Here is a 19,806-nt window from a genome sequence, read left to right on the forward strand (position 1 = left end):
TTGTTAGGAAGCTTTTTGGGACATCAAAATTCAGTGTAGACCCCAAAAAAAACATCAACATCTCTAAAAACACCATTAATAAACAGTCTGAAGTATTAACTGCAGGCAGCTCACTATAGAGAAGTCTGTAGAGAGGCCTTGACATAAAACAATCCAGGAAGCCCCTTTTTCATTAAACAGGATAGGAGGCCAGAAGATTCATGCTGATACTTTGAACCTGTTAGTTCAAGCGTCACACAGAAATTTCACCATTAGCTTCATGTGGGGACACTTTCCAACTTTAATCTCCCTTCCTCACTTCAAGAAACCAAGGCACAAGTGCACTGAAATGACTTCAAGGTTTGTCACCAAATGCAGCAACAACAAAGCCCTTCCCTTTGTCTAACTAGAACAGAACTAGTTCATCTATGTGGACGAGGTAAGAGTCTCCCAGCCAGGTAGTGGACTGAAGTGCTTAGATTTTAAGGGCAGAGAGGACCATTAGAACTTCCAGTCCAACTTCCCTTCCAGATGATGCTATCACAGAAGACTACTACTGCTACTGGCTCAAAGAAAACACATAACAGCTAAGAGTGGGGAACAGGAATGTGTCCATAAAAAAGCCAAAATAACATGATGCTACAACAACACGTAAGCATAAAGATTAGTTTAAAAAACATTTCTCTTTGAGGAAAAATGTCTTTTCCTCTCTGCAGTGTTGCAGTTTATATAGGACAGCTGACTTTGAATTTGAACCCAAATCACAGGGGAGGGTGAGGTTCATGTTATAATAAGTGAGTGTCTGTATAAACCATTTTCACAAACAACAGCAAATACATTTGCATTATCAGAAAACACATATAAACTCATTTACTGGTAAAACCCAGTAAATTCAAAGTAAATTCTCACCTTCTAACTGCAACAGACTTGGAGGTACAATTACTGGTTATGATGGGTATTAACCGAGGGATGTGCGTATGCTGGAAGAAAACAGAAACAGGAAGAAATCTTTACATCACAGTTCTACAGAATGAAAGACCACCTCCTTCAGCCACCTGAGCCCAGTATTCAGATACTTCTTGCAGTTCAATTCTTAAAAGCAGAATTGCAAAATAAAGCAACACTAACAAATATGGATAGATTTTTATTATTAAAGATGTATTTTATCTGCTAAAATATATTTAACAGACACTTTATTATCTTCTATAATGACAGGCTCCAGTGAGTCAAGGAGCTAAAGACACTGCAGGAGAATCTAAATTGCCAGTGGTGACAACTTGAGAGACATCAGGCTACCTACAGATTACCCAGTAAATTACTAAGCAGAAGACACTGCTGTGAACTAATTGTTTTACGAAACCTGAACTGTCTGTGAGGTATTGTAGAGCATAATTAAGAGGATGAGACTGTGCTGCAAGGCAGGTTTAAAACCCTCTCAAAGAAAAAAGTTTGCTCAGCTCTTAGAGGGATCAAAATATCTTGCTCTGCAAAAGGAAACATTTTTCCTACTATTTTGGCAGAGCTTAACGAATAAGGCTGCACGACATCCGAGACAGCCAAGCCCAGCGCAATCGGAAAAGTAGATTAGGCATTTAATCTAATTTTCATTGCAGCAGCATTCACATTTCATCAGAAACATTGCAGTATTTGGAAATTGTAATATTGTTCTCTTTTGATGTATACTTACTCGAATGATTAATCTAACTGCTACAACACCAGAAGTGGCCATGACTTTGGCACTATTCGGAATTAGATTAAAAATTGTTGGCATGATGGCTTCTGCCCCATGGTCAAACTTGTTTCCCAGAACTGATGACAAATGTCTGAAAAACAGAATGAAGTCATGGTGATAAGTGAGCTGAAGATTAAGCAAGTCAGACTTCGACAGAACATCTGACATAAGCACATCTGACATCTCAAATCTTTGCAACTGTCATCTCTTCTCTGACTCCAAAGGACAGAGTTCCTTTGCTTTCATTTCAAACTTGTGCTCTACATTCACCTGAACCCTGAGAAACAGTACGATCAGCATAAAATAAAGTAACTAGCACAGTTAAAAACTTATTATCAAACAAATGGGATCATGGTGATAGAATATTTTTTTCAGTTAGTTTATATTATAACTGAAACTCCCTATTTTGCCTTAATATGCACAATTTTTTAAAAAAAATGTTAGAAACACTGAAGCACCCTGTTTCTTGAAATATTTCAAAGGATAGACCAACAAAAATAAAAACTAGCTCAGTCTGAACCGGAACAAAACATATACATTTTCAGCTTTATTGTTCAATCCTTCCCTAATATGCATGAAGGCACAGCCTGATCACTAATTCTGCATATCTGTAATCAGCATTGTTTAATACTGAGGAACACAGTTTGGCAGAATTACAATTAGTGGCCTACATGGATGTGCTGAAACAACTGTAGCAAAATCATTTTCTACCTCTAACAGTCTAGAACTAGCAGCAGGAGTTGCATCCTAATTGTGTTTTGACCAGTGTCTGTTCCTTTTTTCTACATCACATTTCAAGCACACATAGAAAGTAAACTTACCCCAACGTGATACAAGCCTCTCGTACCACTTGAGACCGCAGATCTTTAGCAGATAATTTAAATGCTCCATCCAAAAGCCTTAAGTGTTGGAAGAAGTTATCATATTCTGCAGCTCCAGCCAAAAGTAAGGAGCGGATCTTTTTCAACTGTTAGGAGCATAAAAGAAATCAGTGACTGTTAATGAGTGATAAATATAAGAAAAATTATGTTCTGGGTCAATATCTGGTTTCCAGGGTCCTTGTACACTACTCCTGAACATGCATTGAGGAACTTGATTCTTGATGTCCAAGCAATTTTATTATTTTGTATCTTAGATTCAACTCATAGGTTAACAAACTAAGTAATATAATATAAATGCATTAACTTACAGAAATCCAGAAGTGTTGCATACAGCTACTCAAACTGTATTATCAATAACACAAATATTAGTTTTTAAACCAAAAGATATCTTAAATATTCCTCTCTGTTCCCCCATTTACAACAGCTTCTAAAACAGGTCATCTCATAACTGACTCATATATTTAAAAGATATCTAGACCTAAAGGGCATGGCTCACACCCAGGTCTGAGTAATACTGACTTATATCTATAATGTGCCCATTGACTTCATTAAAACAATTATCTGGCTCTAATAGAAGTGGAGCCCTGACCCCGAAAAATGGGAAATTTTCTATTAATATTACAGGGATCACTATCTCATCCTACAGACATTTCTCTGGACACCTTCACAGGCCCTCCTGTACACCACTGCACCCGCACATTGCCTCGATTCAAGCACGCTCTCACTCAGTACAGAAATAAAATTAAACAAAAGTAAGCTGAATCAGCACAGTCTGCCACTCAGATCTGCAATACAGGATTTGACAGAAGTCACTATACAACACTGATGAAAGTCTACTGTGTAGACAAGACCATGCATCTATTCATATTATGAAAACACAGCTCACCTCAGCAAATAAAACTCAGTCTTGACATGCAAATAACATCCAATTTTCCACTTCCACATTTCCCACAGTCATATTTATTTATTCAAAACCTAAGTGTGTAAATTCTTTCTGAATTATTTCACACCTCCTTTTGCAGAAGTATAAATAAGTTCTCTGCAATCAAAGTCATTTTTTGCCTTATGAGGTAAGTTTTAAGATATTCAGAGTATGACTTTTGACACTTGGATTGTAGCATCTGCTAGCAAATTTCTAGCTTTACATCTGGATTTGCTACATGACTTCCAGTTTAACCTGATCCTGCCTCAACATATTCTTGTATATCAAATAGCATACTCCCTCACAGATGTGGTTTAAATTCAGTCTCATAAGGAAATATTTCCTCCCAGTCTGGGGGAATATAACAGGTGTTCATCACTAAAACTACATTATGGCCTTACCCTGAGGTTATCCCAGTCCCTTATTCATGGGATTAAGCTCAGTGTAGAAAAACCTTCTATTAAAAGAGATCATATTTAAGTTCACTACTTACCGCGGAAACTCTCTGTTCCCAGTCATGCTTATCATCTGATAGTATCTCTCTGATTTTGTTTATGGATTCCTCAAGATCCCGGCTGGAATAAATCTACAAATTGAAATACAGAGTAGCACCATAATGCAAGATTTATTCCAGAAAATCAGATCACTTCCCAACAACATTCTTATGTCCTTTGCTCCTCAATGCTTAAACATCATGTGCTACAACTGGCTTTGCATAATGCACAGAGTTTACACTCACTGCCTGCAATCAAAAGCTACAAAATTATCACAAGACGATTAAAGGTTCATCTCTTATTATTTTACTACAATTACACAATTTAAAGCAGCATTCCTGCAGCTACCAGTGGCTATATTTGTGAAGACCTACAAAAGATCATGAGCGGACACATGTGCAGTTCAGCCGTCCCAAACACAAAGCTCTGGTGAAGGAGAGGGGGATACGTGATGCATCTCAGTTATCCAGCTAAATAAGCAAACATGCACCGCCCAGTTGTCACACTCACACAGCACCAATCCCTGAGACACAGGTCATCTTTTGCTTTCAGTTCCCAGAGGGTACAGATGAGATGGAGAGTGGCTCCTGCTGATTTAAGTCTTCATTTGACCAGACTGCACTGTGCAGAGTGCACATCCAGTTCCAGCCCAATATCCACTCCCACCCCCATTCCCTCTGCTTCTGAGCATTTCACAGGAACTACCGGCAGATACCATCACTTAAAACTTGCCTCCCTTCAACTTCTAACTTGCTTCCCCTTTAAAGAAGATTTGTTAACATCACAATGAATCACAATTTGCCGATGATTAGCATGCGATCCTCTATCCATCTTCTGCTTTTTAGTACAGTGTGGTTTAACATGTAATTCTACCTACCTGAACCGTTGGGACATCTTCAAATGCCTTAATGAAGTCTTCTTCATCCACAGCACCTGCTCCCTCTTTGGCTGCTGACACACAAATTAAAAAGCCTTTTCAATCTTCTTATCAACAAGAGAATCAATTAAGAAACCACCAGCTACCAAGGCACTTAATCAGGAGAAAGTTCACTATCCATGCAGCCTCAGAGTGCTGCAGATGTAATGAAAGCAGAGACAGGGAAATTCAATGCCAGGCACAGGCTAGACATTCATGGCATCCTTCAACTCATAGGCACAGAGGGCACATTAGGGAAGTCATTACAGTAATCACTCAACAGTTAGGGGACACAGTCTGAAAGATGAAAGGGAATACTTACTTTAATTATATGGGAGATTTTATTTTAAAGTTTTAATCCCATCTATAATAGATGAAGGTGGAGATCTGACAGGTGCACAAACAGACGAATTATAAGGAAGATAAATAGTCTCTGGAATACTAATCAGATTAGAGACTGTCTGAGATAGAGAACTTTCTCCATTTCTCTAGGCCACATGTAGAATTACAGTCACACGTAGAATGATTGCTCACAGTTTTCTTTCTGCGCCTTCATTACCAGCAATGCCCAAAGGTCTTAGAAGCAAGCCAGTGTGTCAGTTTTAGGTTGCAAGGGCTAAAGTTTAGCATGTAGCTGTAAGCAGCCTGTCTCAGATCAGTTAGAGTTGCAGCTATAAAGGTTTAGAGAACACTGCAACACTGACATGATTTACTCACAGCCCTCAGCGCACCACCACACACGTCCAACCTTTCAAAAATGCAAAATACATTATAGGGGTTTATCCGACCCGACTTGGCTGTGGCACGCAGAGAACACACGTCATGATTTCACAGGGAAAAATTTGTTACTGAATTCTGGGGGCCGGTCTGGAAGTCCTTGCAATAAGCTCAGTATGAAGTATAAATACTTCACATCAATGTCATGCTATTCACTTACTAGAAGACTTGGAGCCCAGAGGTGCAGACCCAAGTCTGCGGGTAGTCCCCATCCCAACTCTGCGCGAGTTTGCAGGGGCCTTGGAAGATGTAGAGGAGCTGGCTGAGGAAGGTCTGTTCCCATCCACGGAGTCTTCATCATCAAAAATTTTATCTGCCAAAGAAAACCACACTCAGCTGTATGGCCAGTGAAGCAAAGAACATGCCTATGATATAGCAAACACGCTGCATGTTCCAGCCTGCTCTGCCAGCCCTCATATCCTAGAAATCCAGTTATTCACCCAAGATCACTCAGCCACTGAACTCAATCCTCTGCTATTGCAGCCACTATGTTATAAACCCTTTCAATAAATGCATTCAGATAAAAAGAGCAAACTTCAAATCTACAGCAGAAAGACATGAGCCACAGATAACACTTGGGGGTGTTTACAGTCTGCACCTCTCACGTTGATGCCTCCAACAGCTATTTTGCAATGGACTGTAGCGAAACCAAGACCATGACAAGTCCAAGATCCAGGTGTGGAAGAGATGAGGCAGCAGAGGCTGCCTGGTGACATCTGCCAACTGCCTGCACCAGACTGAGGATAAATAGGGTAACCCAGGAAAGTTCACGTGGCAATATCCATGCTCTTGATAGACCCAGACCATTAATCACAAACCCACCCAGAATTATAAATCCTCTTTAACTCTTTAAATTATCACTAGATATGCTTTACAAGGAAACAGAAAAAGTTACCTCAAATTTATAAAAACATAAATAAAAGGTGCATTAAAACTTAAAGAGCTTTCTGTGTACATCCAGCTTCAGCCTCTACCACCAAACACGAACATAAATGAACTTAAAATGAACTACAGTCACTTTGATTCTCACTGAAGGTCACTTCAATTCCAAAAGAGTGCTTATATTGCAGTTTTACACGGATTATCTAATTCACTTGAAAAGCCAGCCTTAGGTTGAAAGGTGACAAAGCATTTGGGCAGTTGATGTAGATGGAACACATAATTATTGAGGTCAGAAAGCCAGCTCAGTCCCCATTACTTACCTTCTCCACACTAACACTTCATTCAAGATTTGAGACTTGCTTCATGTCTATCCCTCTCCAATAACCCAAGGCACACACCCACTCTCCACAGGTTTAGGAACATTTCCTTCACAATTTTCACTTGGCAAAAAGTCAAGCAGGTGCTTTAATCCATCCCTGCTCAGGAAAGCACCTGGGAACATCTAGTAACAAATGCAGGCTCCTAGTTAGACACTAATGAGTGAAATTCAATACAGGTTGAGCTTTCTCAAAGTAAAAAATTAACTTGATAACAGTATAGGCATATTAAAGGGGTAGCAAAAGAAAAGAAAGAAAAGCCTGTATTGTTCTCAGCCCAATCACCTTCAGTCTTCCTTCCCCTAAGTGGCATTGGTTTATTAGAATCTGGACACAGGAGCACCATTACAGAGCATCTGAAAACCCAATCACCCTATTTTCAATATGTCCTGTGCACATGATGCCATAATCCAACCACAGCACAACACAGAAATGGCAGGTACACAGAAGCATTCAAAAAGTTAAAAGAGGTGGCCAAGGACATCTCTCCCTTTAATTCTGATGTTCGAGATGTCTTGAAATACAGGAAAGGGCTAAAAAAAAAAAAGCAACATCTAAAGGACAGGGGTAACATAATAACAGGTACTTGTACTGTTGTTCTGGCAAAAGTGAACAAGGCAAAAATGAACACATGAAGTTAAAGAAATTTCAGGTCACACTGTTAAGGAGAAGAATATAAGCCATAATTAGGATGTAGGCTCTCTCTTTACACAGTGCCTGGAGGCAGCCATGGAGACCGTGCTAGCTCCCTATTGACAACAGTCATGTGCTGACACATGTAATTCAAAAATAATTTGAAAAGAGCTCAGGGAACAATCATGAGAATGATTAAAGGATTAGAAAATATGTTTTTAATTCAATTAAATGAAAATTCATTGCAGGAGTTTGTTTAGCCTAGCCAGATTCTTAATAAGTTGTTTGATTATATTCTGTGTTAACACAACAACTCAAGATTTATTAACACAGTTTTCCAATGTGATTTATTAATATTGTTTCTCACTTAATAGAAAAATATACAAGGCCACTGGCTGAAGGTTAAAAACCAATTAAATTCTCAACTGCCTTTTTTCCCCTCTCTTCCCTTCCCCCCCCACCTCCTCAATTTTTTGCAATGAGGACTAATCCTCTGTGAGGTTAGGAGGTGTGTCACCCAGTGAATTCTACCACAGGCAGTTCTTAAAAAGCAAAATTGAATTTTTGTTTCATAAAGACACAATGTAGTTCAAACACGAATATTTCAAAAATGTTATTTGGTGAGAGTTGCACCAAGGTCAGGGCAGATCAAAATAGACTTTAAAACATGTAATCTCTGAAGTCTTTTGGAAGGGGTTTAAGTGATTCAGAGAGACTTCCACAGACATTCAATTCAAAAACTTCTAAGCAAAACTTGTCCCAATTGCACTTATTTCAAAAGCTCCTATATAGATATGAGGCAAATTATTATTTGCCACATGTGTATTACCAGCCAAGAGAAAGTCGGTCATATTCAAAACAAAAGATACTTTACTAGTTCATAGTCACTTTCATTGGGTAATAAAATTCTCCATAGCTGCATTTCAGGCTATCTAGATGCAGCCCTAGTTAACTCACTTCCTCTTCTATCTGCATTTTTAAAGCCTCGCCCCTCTGAAAAGAGACGAGGGTGTGGTTTACTATTTCATATAGTAAATAAAAAATAAAAACATGCAGATATTAAAAGTATCACACTCCCCTAGCATTTTAGCAATTAAATAAACTATGATTTTCACCTAAAACAGGCTTTTCTGAGCATTAGCAAAAATACAACACTCCAAAAATCCAACCAGCCCACCCACAGTTCTGGGGATGCCTGGATTACAATCACATCTTCCTGTTCATTAACTCTACAAACTAAGCATTACATATTTATCAAACCAAAATATCCCTTCAGCAACCCAACAGTATTTTCTCATCCAAGCAGTGCAGAATGACAGCACCACATTCAGAACTGCACATCAAGTCTACCAGCAGCACGTGTGCAGGACAGAAAGAGAAACAAAGAACAGAAAGAAACCTGAACACAGGAGTACAGAGAAGAACAGAAAAACAAGCTACTATACACTATTGTTAAAAAGCCCTTTTTTTTGCCACCCATTGATTCCTGTTCATAATAATCACTTGAGCTAGGATCATATTTTTCAGCGTATCTGCAAATGGTAAATTCAGCATGGGTGTAACTCTCAGGGCACCAGCTGAGGTGCACTGAAGCATAATCAGTGCCTAATTCTAACATTAAATAACCACTGATGCTCTCCCATCCCAAGACACTCCCAGTGCTCATTTAAAAGGACCTTATAGTACTCTGTTAGAGACATGCCCTTATAAAAGAGGCCTTTGTCTGCTCGCCACTCTGCTGTCTCAGAGAAAGAGAGAAGACAATCTGCTTTACATTTTTCAATTCCTTTACATTATTTAAGAAGAAAAAAAAATTGCTTACAAGTACATATCCTTCTGCAAATAAGCTTCCTCAACATTCCTTCATATTTTCCATAGCGTGCCCAGATGTAAGAGTGCTTCACAGAGCGCCGTGGCTTTCAGTCCAGAACATAATCAATCATTGCCTCTTGTATTCATTAAGCATGCTGTCTTCCCACGTGGATTTAAACAGCCATGGCCTCTGTCCTCTCGCTACAACTGCAGCTCTGCAAGATTCTCATCAACACCCATTTCAGTAGAGGAAACTTCAGTTCACTTCTAGGAAGGAAATTTCATTCTAGCGAGGGGAACCCGGGACAAATAATCCAGGATGAAGACGAGCTGAGTCTGCCTGGCTCGGCTGGCTTGCACTAGGATCCAGCCTGACTTTATCCCCTGGGAAGCGCTAACAGGAGCATCTCAACAGCTGTCATCATTTGTCCATGACGAATAAATTTAGTCATTATTCATTTTAAAATGTAACCCCTTCAGGTCTGGGGAAGGTGCAAAATGCTGAGAGGAGGCTGCCCTAGCTGTTCAGGAACCATGGTAAACAAGGGACAGCATTTCCCCTGCCTGAAGCACCAGCCTGGGACCTTTTAAAGGGAAGTAACTGAATCTCAAATTTCCTTTCCAACGGAATGAGATGTTTTTCCAGCTTTTAAAAACTTCAGGATGTCAGATTCAAATCTTTTACTTATTTGATTATAAGCTTTAAGGAAGACAACCGCTCTGTAATGATGGCAGACTGGGAAAAGTGTCTGTTTCTAATGAAGATGCCCCACTATGGTTTTCAGATCCGACTCTGTAAGGGACTAAACTTGTCCTGGGCCCATTGTGCTCATTTATCACATGCTCCATCTCCAAGCATCAGTGCAGCTAAAACACGCAAGATGGATACAGCTTGCAAGTATCATCTGCATCTCTCTTGGAAGAATCTCCCTTTCGGGTGCAGATGAAGGTGGATGGCACCAGGGACACCTGCCTTACCACCCTCCCCATGGCATCCTGCACCAGGAGCAGTCACACAACTGCTAAAGCTGATCCCCATTTCCGCACATCCAAATTCCATGCTCAACCCCTACTAGGTGGCCAAAGCCCACCTCCATGAAGATCTGTGAACCTTCTAAAAGCCAAGTACACAACCTGGCAAACCCACCAATGCCAAAGAAAACAGTGTATGTTCCTCCTTCCTGCTTCCTGCTAGGCCACATGCATTGGTCCACATTTTTGAGACAAGACACCCCTCGGACATCTCAGCTCATGCCCTGCCCCCAGGGCAGCATCTGGCACCTCCATCTCCAGATATGTCTCCCATAGGACATGAGGCACAGTTCACTCCTCTCTGGTGTGGGCATCCCATCAGCCTCCAAGACAACCTCAGCCAAGGTTACATGCCTCTTCCCACTTGCACACACAAAACCCATGCACAGCTTAGCTCCAAGCCTGTCCAACTCCAGTAAAAGTATTGTAGAGGTTTCTCCAGAAAAATGAGTTTATGAACCTGCTAAAGGAACATACGCATGCTCCTCAGCAGGATTAAATGTTTAAAAACAAAGGAGTCACAGCTACAAGCTTAAGTACATGGGCACAGCACATCATTAGGGTTTCCTGCTTGCCCATCTCCCACAGTTTCACAGCTGCTCTCCTAGCCCCAGACACAGCCCCTCCTTTCCCACCCTCCACACCAGGCAATGTTTTGAGCCTCTAAAACACCAACCGCTCAGTGACCCTGGTCAGCCCACCCAGTGCCACCCACCAACTCTCTCCCCTCAGGTCCAGGTCTCCCCAGCCACCAGCTCCAGTCCCAGTCCACCCCTGCTGCTGCCTTCTGGCACTATTTGCTGAACCATCTCGTCCTTCACACCAGGCTTTGAAGTGGATTCCCAAAAACCCAACCTCAGCAGGAACCCCTTCAACAAGGACTCACCAGGACTGACCAGCCACAGCACTGATCCTATCTACAAGGACATGCATATCACCAGCACCTTGGCTTCTTTCTCTTACATCACATGTATCGCCCTATTTAAACTAGAATATGTATCATTGTGGTGGGAGTTTGCCTTCTGAATAAGGTTTCTGCAATGTAAATCTAGCCATTTGTGATCTTAATAAATACAATAAGCAATACATCAGCCACACCTAAGGTGGTGCTTAGAGACCCAAGACAAGAATGTCATGCCACCTTAGCAAACAAATGCTTTTTGTCTTAATAATCCTTACAACACCCCATATGCTTTTCTTTAAGCCTAAATGCTTCAGTTTTCCTTCCTTAGCTACGAATGGGGACACTCATCATCTTGGTTGCTGCCTCATTCTGTCTAATCATGAGCTAATGAATCTAACAGGTTTTCAACTGATACCACAAAGGAAAAGAAGAATCCTGAAAGAAGTAAAATTTGGAATTGTCTTCTGCTCCAAATACATCATACTTATATAAGCAGTTTTCTGATACACATCCTGCTTAGGATACACATCCTGCACAACACTACAGCAATTTCAGAGTATTGATGCGTGCCATACCTCTGTAAGCAGAAAAACATTCAGGCACTAGAAATAACAAATAAATTACATTTTAAAGTTCCCTTTATCACACTGATATGAGGAAACTGTTGTACACTCAAACCTGACCAGATCCAACACCAGATTAGGCAGATGTAGTCCATATATGGAAAGAAAATTCCATCTTCTATCTGAGTGAATACGCAATAGCCCTGGCAACACTCAAAATCAGCTCTCAAGGACTGGCCTGCTAAGTCAAACAAAATCGTCCTGTAGAAGACTGATCTGAAATCATGAAACTCATGACTGATTTAAATTACTTTTCTGAGGGATACAGCAAAGTTTTTAGAAACTTCTGTTCATGGAACTAACATACACGGAAAAGGGAATTTTTAAGAGTTCGTGAAACTCATTTAGACAGTTTTCAGTCATATGAAAGTTTCCATTAGCTTTAAGTAGATTTAGAGGAGGTACAAATTATACAAAGCTTGCATTCCTACAAGCTTTGTAAAATTAAATATCAACAGGAGGCAACAAAATCGCTGATGATATGATACTGAGGGAAGGAGCGCACCAGCTCAAACAGCCAAAAGAATTCACTACGGCATCAAAAGCTGATAAAAATCCATTAAAAAGCCAGGATTTATTAGTTTCACCAATTACTTTAGTACAGCTCATACAGACATCTGAACAAGAATCAAACACCATTGTGCTAGGGGCCGCATAGACAGAACCTTTACCCCACACTGATTTAAAAAAATTAAATAATTGAGAGACAGATGCAGACACGTAGATAAGGTAAAATAAAAAGGGAGAAGAGATAGAGATAAGGATCTACTTTCCTCAAAGTCATCCTTGGAAATACAATATTCCCACAGTGCTTTTTCCAGCCAGGCACAGAGCCTTCCGCTAGACCTCAAGACATCAGGAAATCCACGATGCGTACCTTGGAAAACCACACCCATCCCAAAAGCCCACACATTTACGTAAAGTTTCAATTCCAGGAGCAAAAACAGCTTACCCCTGCCCTCCACTTGCCCCAGAGGTTCATCATTGGGCCTTGCCAGACACCCATGTGCCGTTCACCTGAATGGAGGCACAACCATCTCTAAATGCATCCTTACACAAACACCCCAGCTCTTTCAGAGACTGTAACACGCTTCACAACAGGGTGTCACTTCTGTGTTTCACTGTCACAGCTTTCCCTGCTGACTGTCCTGGGGGGTGCTGTCCCTGCTTTCTTCTGGACCCTTGAAAATACCCTTTAAATTGCACTGCCCAGAGCACAGACATTATTACTCCCTCCTCATAGTGCTCTCATTAGCATAATCTTCACAGATAAAAAACACAAACTGGGCTCCTGTGCCCTAGAGATACCAATCAATGAGAAAGGTTGTTTATGCAGGCTGGATCTTTTAGAGTCAGAGAATACTTTTTCCAGAACTACTACTACTACTACTGCCTAGTTGCAGGACTGGTATAGGTGCAGAAAAGCATTCCGTCACACCCAAAACGCAGATAAAGCACACTGTCTTCCATTTTAATATTAATCCTGTCTGCTGCACAGTGCCAGAGTTCAGACTTTGCCTCAACCTTACTGTAGTTTAATTATTTAGGAAAATAATTATATAAAAGAAAGCAAATTCTTCTGCCTTTGTTCACAAGACAGAAAAATTCCATTCTGCAGAAGCACAGGAGCTCCCTCAGGCACCATCTCCATATGGACACGTGGCAGGGATGTGTCAGGCAAAGAGCAATCAATGAACCCTTCCCCTCCTCACTCTAACCTCCATCTCTGCATTTGCTGGAAACCTTATGGAAACAGCCTGGACTCCGTGTTTGCAGTGAGCAAGTGTCAGAACTCAGGCAGCATCACCCAGCCCCTGATCATCCACATTAGACCCATCGCCCCATGCCGGGTCTGTGGTCAGCTTCGCACAGTATTCACTCTAAAAATTTACATAAAGGTGGTTAAAAGGCACAGCCATTCAGCAGGTGCAAGAAGGATTTGTTGGTATTTTAACATGTGAGTAAATCGAAACAGAGCTGAGAGACATTCTCAAGGGCACGAAGACTTCAGGGCATTGCCAGAGTCTGGATTAAGCTCCATTCCTGAACATATGGGGTTTCTTTATAGATCACTTTCTCTCCCTCCTACTAAAGATGCAAATAATGTCACAAATGTTTTCTTATTTTCCCAAAATTTTCTTCAAATCTGGTTTATGCACATTCAAAAAAGGACATTTGCAAAAGGTTTCAATAAAGTAGAAAAACACATCACATCATATTAGAAAAAAAAAAAGTTTTAATTTAGTTGTTCTTGACAGGTTGCTTGAAGCTTAGCCACACCTGCAATTGAGTTCTCTCTATTTCACAGGGTTAGTGCCCAGAACTGCTACAGGAAAATAGCAACCAAAGACTAAACCGAGTTCCCAGGGAGACACCTGCTGGCGACGGCTTGGGGTTTATCAGCCAAAACCCGAATGAATAAGCAGATACACCTGGGGAAATAGATAGGTGAAATTTTGTCTTACTGGACTGTCTACACCCTATACAGATGAAGATAATTATGAGGTACACCAACAATTTGAAGCCTTTAAATAGCAGATGTTTTTCACCAGTGAAGGGCAGGAGCATCATGTGCAAACAGGGCAGGTGACTCCAGCCCCACAGACCAGGTCCAAATTTCCAGCTATCTGCACCATCTGCTGCCATGACATAATAGGATGAGGCACTTCTCCAGCCTGCACTCCCCAACTGGCATTCCCTGCACAGATCCCTCTCTCTACCTCCTCGGGAATTACGGCCAGTGCAGCTCACCTCGATGCTGACTGTCCCAACACCCTTCAGTGTCAAGAAAGGGAAACTGCAGTTTCTATTGTATCACTTATTGCTTCTTGAAGGGATGCTTATTCTCTACAAACGCAGCACACCGAGATGTAAAGCACTGACAACTAGCAGGCAGAGGTGTACTAGGAAGGAATGAGCATCCTGACATTTTTAGGACAAAGGACTGTTACAAAAAAGGGCAGAAGTCTCTTGCTGCCTCCAGTTACCCAGAGCACATTTGGGGGAGAAGACAGAAATGCTGCAGATCCCACTTCCAGCCACCACAGAACATCCTGCAAAGCCTGCTACTGCACACAATCCTGCAGCAGAAAGCTTTCCAGAAATATCTACAAGGAGATAAAAATGTCATGCTGCAGCCTTGTTTCCTTTCTGGACAGGTCTCAGAGGATAGCTGGGTCGGTGCAGTTAAGCCAGTAAGATGTGCTGGAGGGACCTAGGGAAGCTGCAGCACCAGCCCTGTCCCAGTACCTTCATTTAGATCTATTTACAATCAGTAACAGGGGCAACATGTTGCCCAGCACCTCGTATTTGCCATGAATGACCCTCTTATGAGATGGTGGCACATCCTGAACTTTCCAAGCAGACACCTCTGAGCCAAGAAACAAAACGTGCAATTATTCCTGAACAAAGATGGAAAAAACAAGGCTGTCAGCCTATGTCTCCTGTACATTCACAGAAAACAGGAGCCAGGGCTTCGTTCATCTGTCTGGTTAAAGGCTAATGCAAGAACATAGGTACATCTGCAAAAACTGTATGGTGCTATGCACATCACACATTAATGACTCTCACCCAGAATGCCTTGCCTGATGCATAATTAATAGACTTTAATTAGATGACCATTTAAATACTGTAAAATGCTCAGTCGGCAATAGCCATGAGATAAGAACGTCTAAAACTGCAGGTGGTTGAGACAAAAGAAAAACCACAAAGGGAAAATTAGGGACCAATGAGCAACAACTTGACAGCCTAGGTGCCTCTTAAAACAGATTATCAACTACTACAACAGGCATGACCAGTGTGATGACCAGGAATCTCTACCACAAATTAATGCTTCATCTTTACAAAGATGCATGTTACTACAGACTGCGAAGGCACATATGCAAGCAAAGTGTACAGACAAGTTTTGTTTATTTAAGAAAAACTCAAAGTTGAATTTTATGATCAAGGCTATGCTCTGTAGCCAGAAATGGTTACCAAACAGTGGTCTGAGATGCTTCTGAGCTCCTGGGACAATGGTTACTAGGTTAGAGTTGGTTGTATGTTCTCCAGAGCATCCACTGCAGCTGTCAGCAATGGAAAGGGATAGTTGATGCTTGTTGTGCAGTATTTAGTAGGACTGACTGGCTGCATCAGCATTCTCCTGATACACTACAAAGTACACGTTTCTGCCTACACTCAACTAATAAAAGTAGGACTTAGGATGATTCTTGCCTCCTCACCACTTCAATTCAACTCCATGAGAGCAAGCAGAGTCTTTGATAAGCTGCACAGATACAGAATTTTGCAAACTGTGCTTCAGCACCATGACACCAGTGCCTGTGTTTGCAGCTTGTGCCAGTATTCGTAATGTCTACGTAAGCACATTCAACTACATCCAGAGCTTAGACCAGCAACCTGCCAGAGCTGGTGAGAAGTCTTTATTCCCTACCCACATCACATTCATTTTGGTAGTTACTGGCACAGGGAAGCAATGGTTTGCCAACAATCAAGCCCACTTGGCTTTTATTCCCAGTGTCTCAAAAGAGAATAAACATTCCCTTAATTAGTAAAATTCATTTATTAAGGAATAGCTAGCTAGCATATCACTTTTCTCAGGATCATTGTAGAAAAAAAAACTTACTGTATTTATTACGATCATTGAAGATCAGTGATTTCCACGGTAGCTTTGAAAATGTTCTTTTTTTTAGAAGCAAAAGCAGAAACTAGTAGATAACAGATTATGAAAACATTCTGGACTCTAAAAGCACCCAAAAACTCAGAGCAGGAAGAAATGTTTTACTTTTAGTGAAAAAATGTTTGTTCAGTAACTTTAAGAATGAATGTTCAATAACAGTAATTTATAATACTACTCTGCACAGACTTGCGTATGATCTAGATAGTATTAATTCCAGGTTTTTGATACAGTGGAAACAAAGGCAAAATTCACATAAGGAGGCTGATTCCAGGTCATGCAGAAAAGTCAAAATCAGAGCACATGCCAGAAGATGTATCAGAGTATAGGATTCCCTTTATTTAACCATCATCACACTAGGCTAAATTGTGTTTCCAGCTCTATACGTTGGGGATGGAGGTGAATGCAAGAGCATGCAAAACTTGATCTAATATTTCATTTTTTTTAGATGCTAATATCTCAGATTTTCTTCTTCTATGCAGTTTCAAGTGCGCATGGAGATGTTTTAGTACATCAAGTAGTGGCCTGTTCAACAAATACTTCAGGACAGTGTATGGTTTCCATGTGGTTGGCTTACAGAACCTAAAGAATCTAATTGATATTTACTATGGCTTCAAATATAAGCACAGTGTGAATGCCTGATCTACAAGTGGAAAGCTCCATTTCCTGAGACACATCAGTTTCTTGGGCCTTCTTTACACACCCTTCAAAGCCCCAATTTAGGCAAATCACTGCCTCAAGGAAAAAAATCATGGGAGAAAAGCTCCAAAGCCAAAACTGTGTCACAGTAACACAGTTTATAAAATATTAAGTCAGCATGGTTTCTGTTTTCCTGAAGCTTGTTTCCCCCACTCCCCAATGCCTTTAAAACAAAAGACAAATCTAAGCACCTTCATCCACTTTTCTCCCCCATAAACAATCATCATCATTAGGTACAGCAAACAAAGCAAGTCCTATTCAGAGGGAGAAAAGCAAAAACAAAGGTAGAGTCAAGACAGCGCTGAAACTTTCATTCCTTTTGTCATTAATGACTTCAGACTACTAAATCTGATATTCGTATTTCAGAGGCAAAGTGAAACCCTGAGCAAGCAAGGGAACTCCAGTGTGCTACAAAGAAGAAAGCATCTTTCCGAAAGAGCTTTCAATATAAATAATGTAGTCATAGCATAGTTAAAAATAATTGCTGTTATTCAGACTTTACATATAGACAAAAAATAAGCACAAATATCATCCTCCTCCTTTCCTTTTAAAAGAAAAAGAGCAGTTAAAGAAAAGCAAATAGTTGTGTCCTAATCAGTCTGTTTAACATAGTCCTGGCAACCCATTTTTATTTGGCCTCCATCAGTGCTGCTGTTCACTTTCTCCCCATGACTCAGCATCCTTTTTCAATCATCCTCAGGTCCCTGCACTGGGGTAAAACTTAAGACTGTCGCCCAGCTATACAAAACCTTCTGCCATGACTGAAAGTTGGACTCAATAATTGACTCTGATACCACAGCTGGTCATTTGACTGCTTTAGTAACCATCCTATTTTCCTCCCATATATTGTGTGCACAGTAAAAGACTTCCACAACTGCTACATCCATAAAAGAATGATGAAAGAAATCAGTTTCCCCACATAAAGCTATTTACTGCATCAAATAAATATGTCAGGATCAATTAGGAAATCCGAATTGAAAAAATGTGGTGTGACAGACCAGTAAAATCTTGATTCATCTGACCTGAACTCTACCGGTTTTTCTCCTGTATCTCCTATACCACTTGACTCTAAATCCAAGGCCACCTTTCCCACTAGAAGAGCTAAACAAAGGGACTAAGGGTAGGCTCATTTTGACCTTAATCACTTGGTTTAAATCAAAGTTCAGAACTTGGTAAGAGGTGGTAGAAGCTATGAATAAAGATTTACAGCAAGTAAAAGATCTCTGGTTCAAGGGCAAAGTCTGTCAAGTAAAAACGAAGGATGAATTTACTTCAGGACTCAGACACATGATCAAATTATTGCTGCTTAACAAGTTATAAGACATCAGCTGAGCCAAAGTAATAGCCCTTGTGCTGCTCTTAGGCTACAGCAAGTGCAAGGTAATATAACATAGCCCTACAGAAAGCAAGTTAAGCCAAGCAGAATCATCCACATTTACTACAAAGAATACAAACATTAATCACAACCCAGCTAAACATCCTACCCTGCATATAGTCATTAAAGACTTCACAAAACAAATGCTGACCTAAATGAAATTGGAGACATTAAAAAAAAACAGATTCCCCTGCAAAATCTGGGAACACTGATTGCAGTTTTAAAAAGCCTGGCATAGCCATTTTCACCACTACTAGAGAAAGAAAGAAGTCAAAATCACTCATCTTTCCTTAGCACTGACACCTTCTCACAAGTGACTCTGCCAACTTAAGAGAAGCTGATGTAGAACAAGATTGAGACGATGTGCTGAGCACTGCTGGTTTAACTCATTCACTAAAGTTACTGAAATCATAGTGAGCTTAAATCAACAGCAAATGCTGGTGTTCATGAAACTAAACACCCCAGATCTGAATGATCATAAGGAATCTCAAATCCATGCTGATGCAAAGAAAACCTACATGCCAGTCTCACAGGATACCTAAATCCAACTGATTTCCATCTGTGTAGATTTCTGGGTTCCCATAGGCACCCCTGCCTCCATGTCAGACTTGAAAGAAGTCAGTAAGTCAAAACCAAAAAGAAAACAACACTTCATTAATACAAGGAACCATTTTCTAAACAGCTTGAGATCTCTCCTTTCCCTAAGGCAAGTCTGGTTGGCGAAGCAACTCTGTACATCTGTGAACCTGAAAGATCACTGCAATGATAATTCAAATGGACAAATTGGATAGGAGCTTCTTCCCCCTTACACTGATTTGTCTACCCTGTAGAAAGCTACTTTCCTTCCTATATGACATTTATTCTTTATTCCTGAAATGCAAGCTGTAAAGTGTGGCCCATATAAAGGCTCAGCTCCTAGAAACAAGCTGGCCCCTTTTCAGTAGGCTGCTCGTGATGTAAATGCAGAAGTCACCAGGAGAACCACTGACTTCATTACACAACTGTGTTTCTGCTTTGTTAAATACTGTGTCAAATTGTAACAAAAATTGTAAAGGAAAGCATAAATATATGTGTTAAGATGAACATTTCCTACTCT

The 19,806-nt window shown here is 40.6% G+C and overlaps 1 protein-coding gene across 29 annotated transcripts in view; it reads right to left on the bottom strand.

The window, feature by feature from the left end:
- The window catches only part of CLASP1 (cytoplasmic linker associated protein 1), a 174,512-nt gene that overhangs the window by 86,322 nt on the left and 68,384 nt on the right, over positions 1–19,806 (bottom strand). For 26 of the 29 annotated variants that reach the window (XM_039381687.1, XM_039381657.1, XM_039381663.1 and 23 more), the window contains 6 exons: positions 5,862–6,014; positions 4,886–4,959; positions 4,008–4,100; positions 2,533–2,678; positions 1,667–1,802; positions 889–959 (listed from right to left, as the gene is read on the bottom strand). In XM_039381687.1, coding sequence (XP_039237621.1) covers positions 889–959; positions 1,667–1,802; positions 2,533–2,678; positions 4,008–4,100; positions 4,886–4,959; positions 5,862–6,014 — 673 coding nt within the window. The remainder of the gene's footprint in view (positions 1–888; positions 960–1,666; positions 1,803–2,532; positions 2,679–4,007; positions 4,101–4,885; positions 4,960–5,861; positions 6,015–19,806) is intronic. The other 3 variants (XM_027725610.2, XM_039381730.1, XM_039381652.1) reach the window with 1 other exon arrangement.

The sequence above is a fragment of the Pipra filicauda genome, unplaced genomic scaffold (genome assembly GCF_003945595.2).
Source record: "Pipra filicauda isolate LSUMZ 115617 unplaced genomic scaffold, ASM394559v2 scaffold10_size6260569_pilon, whole genome shotgun sequence".
NCBI lineage: Eukaryota > Metazoa > Chordata > Aves > Passeriformes > Pipridae > Pipra > Pipra filicauda.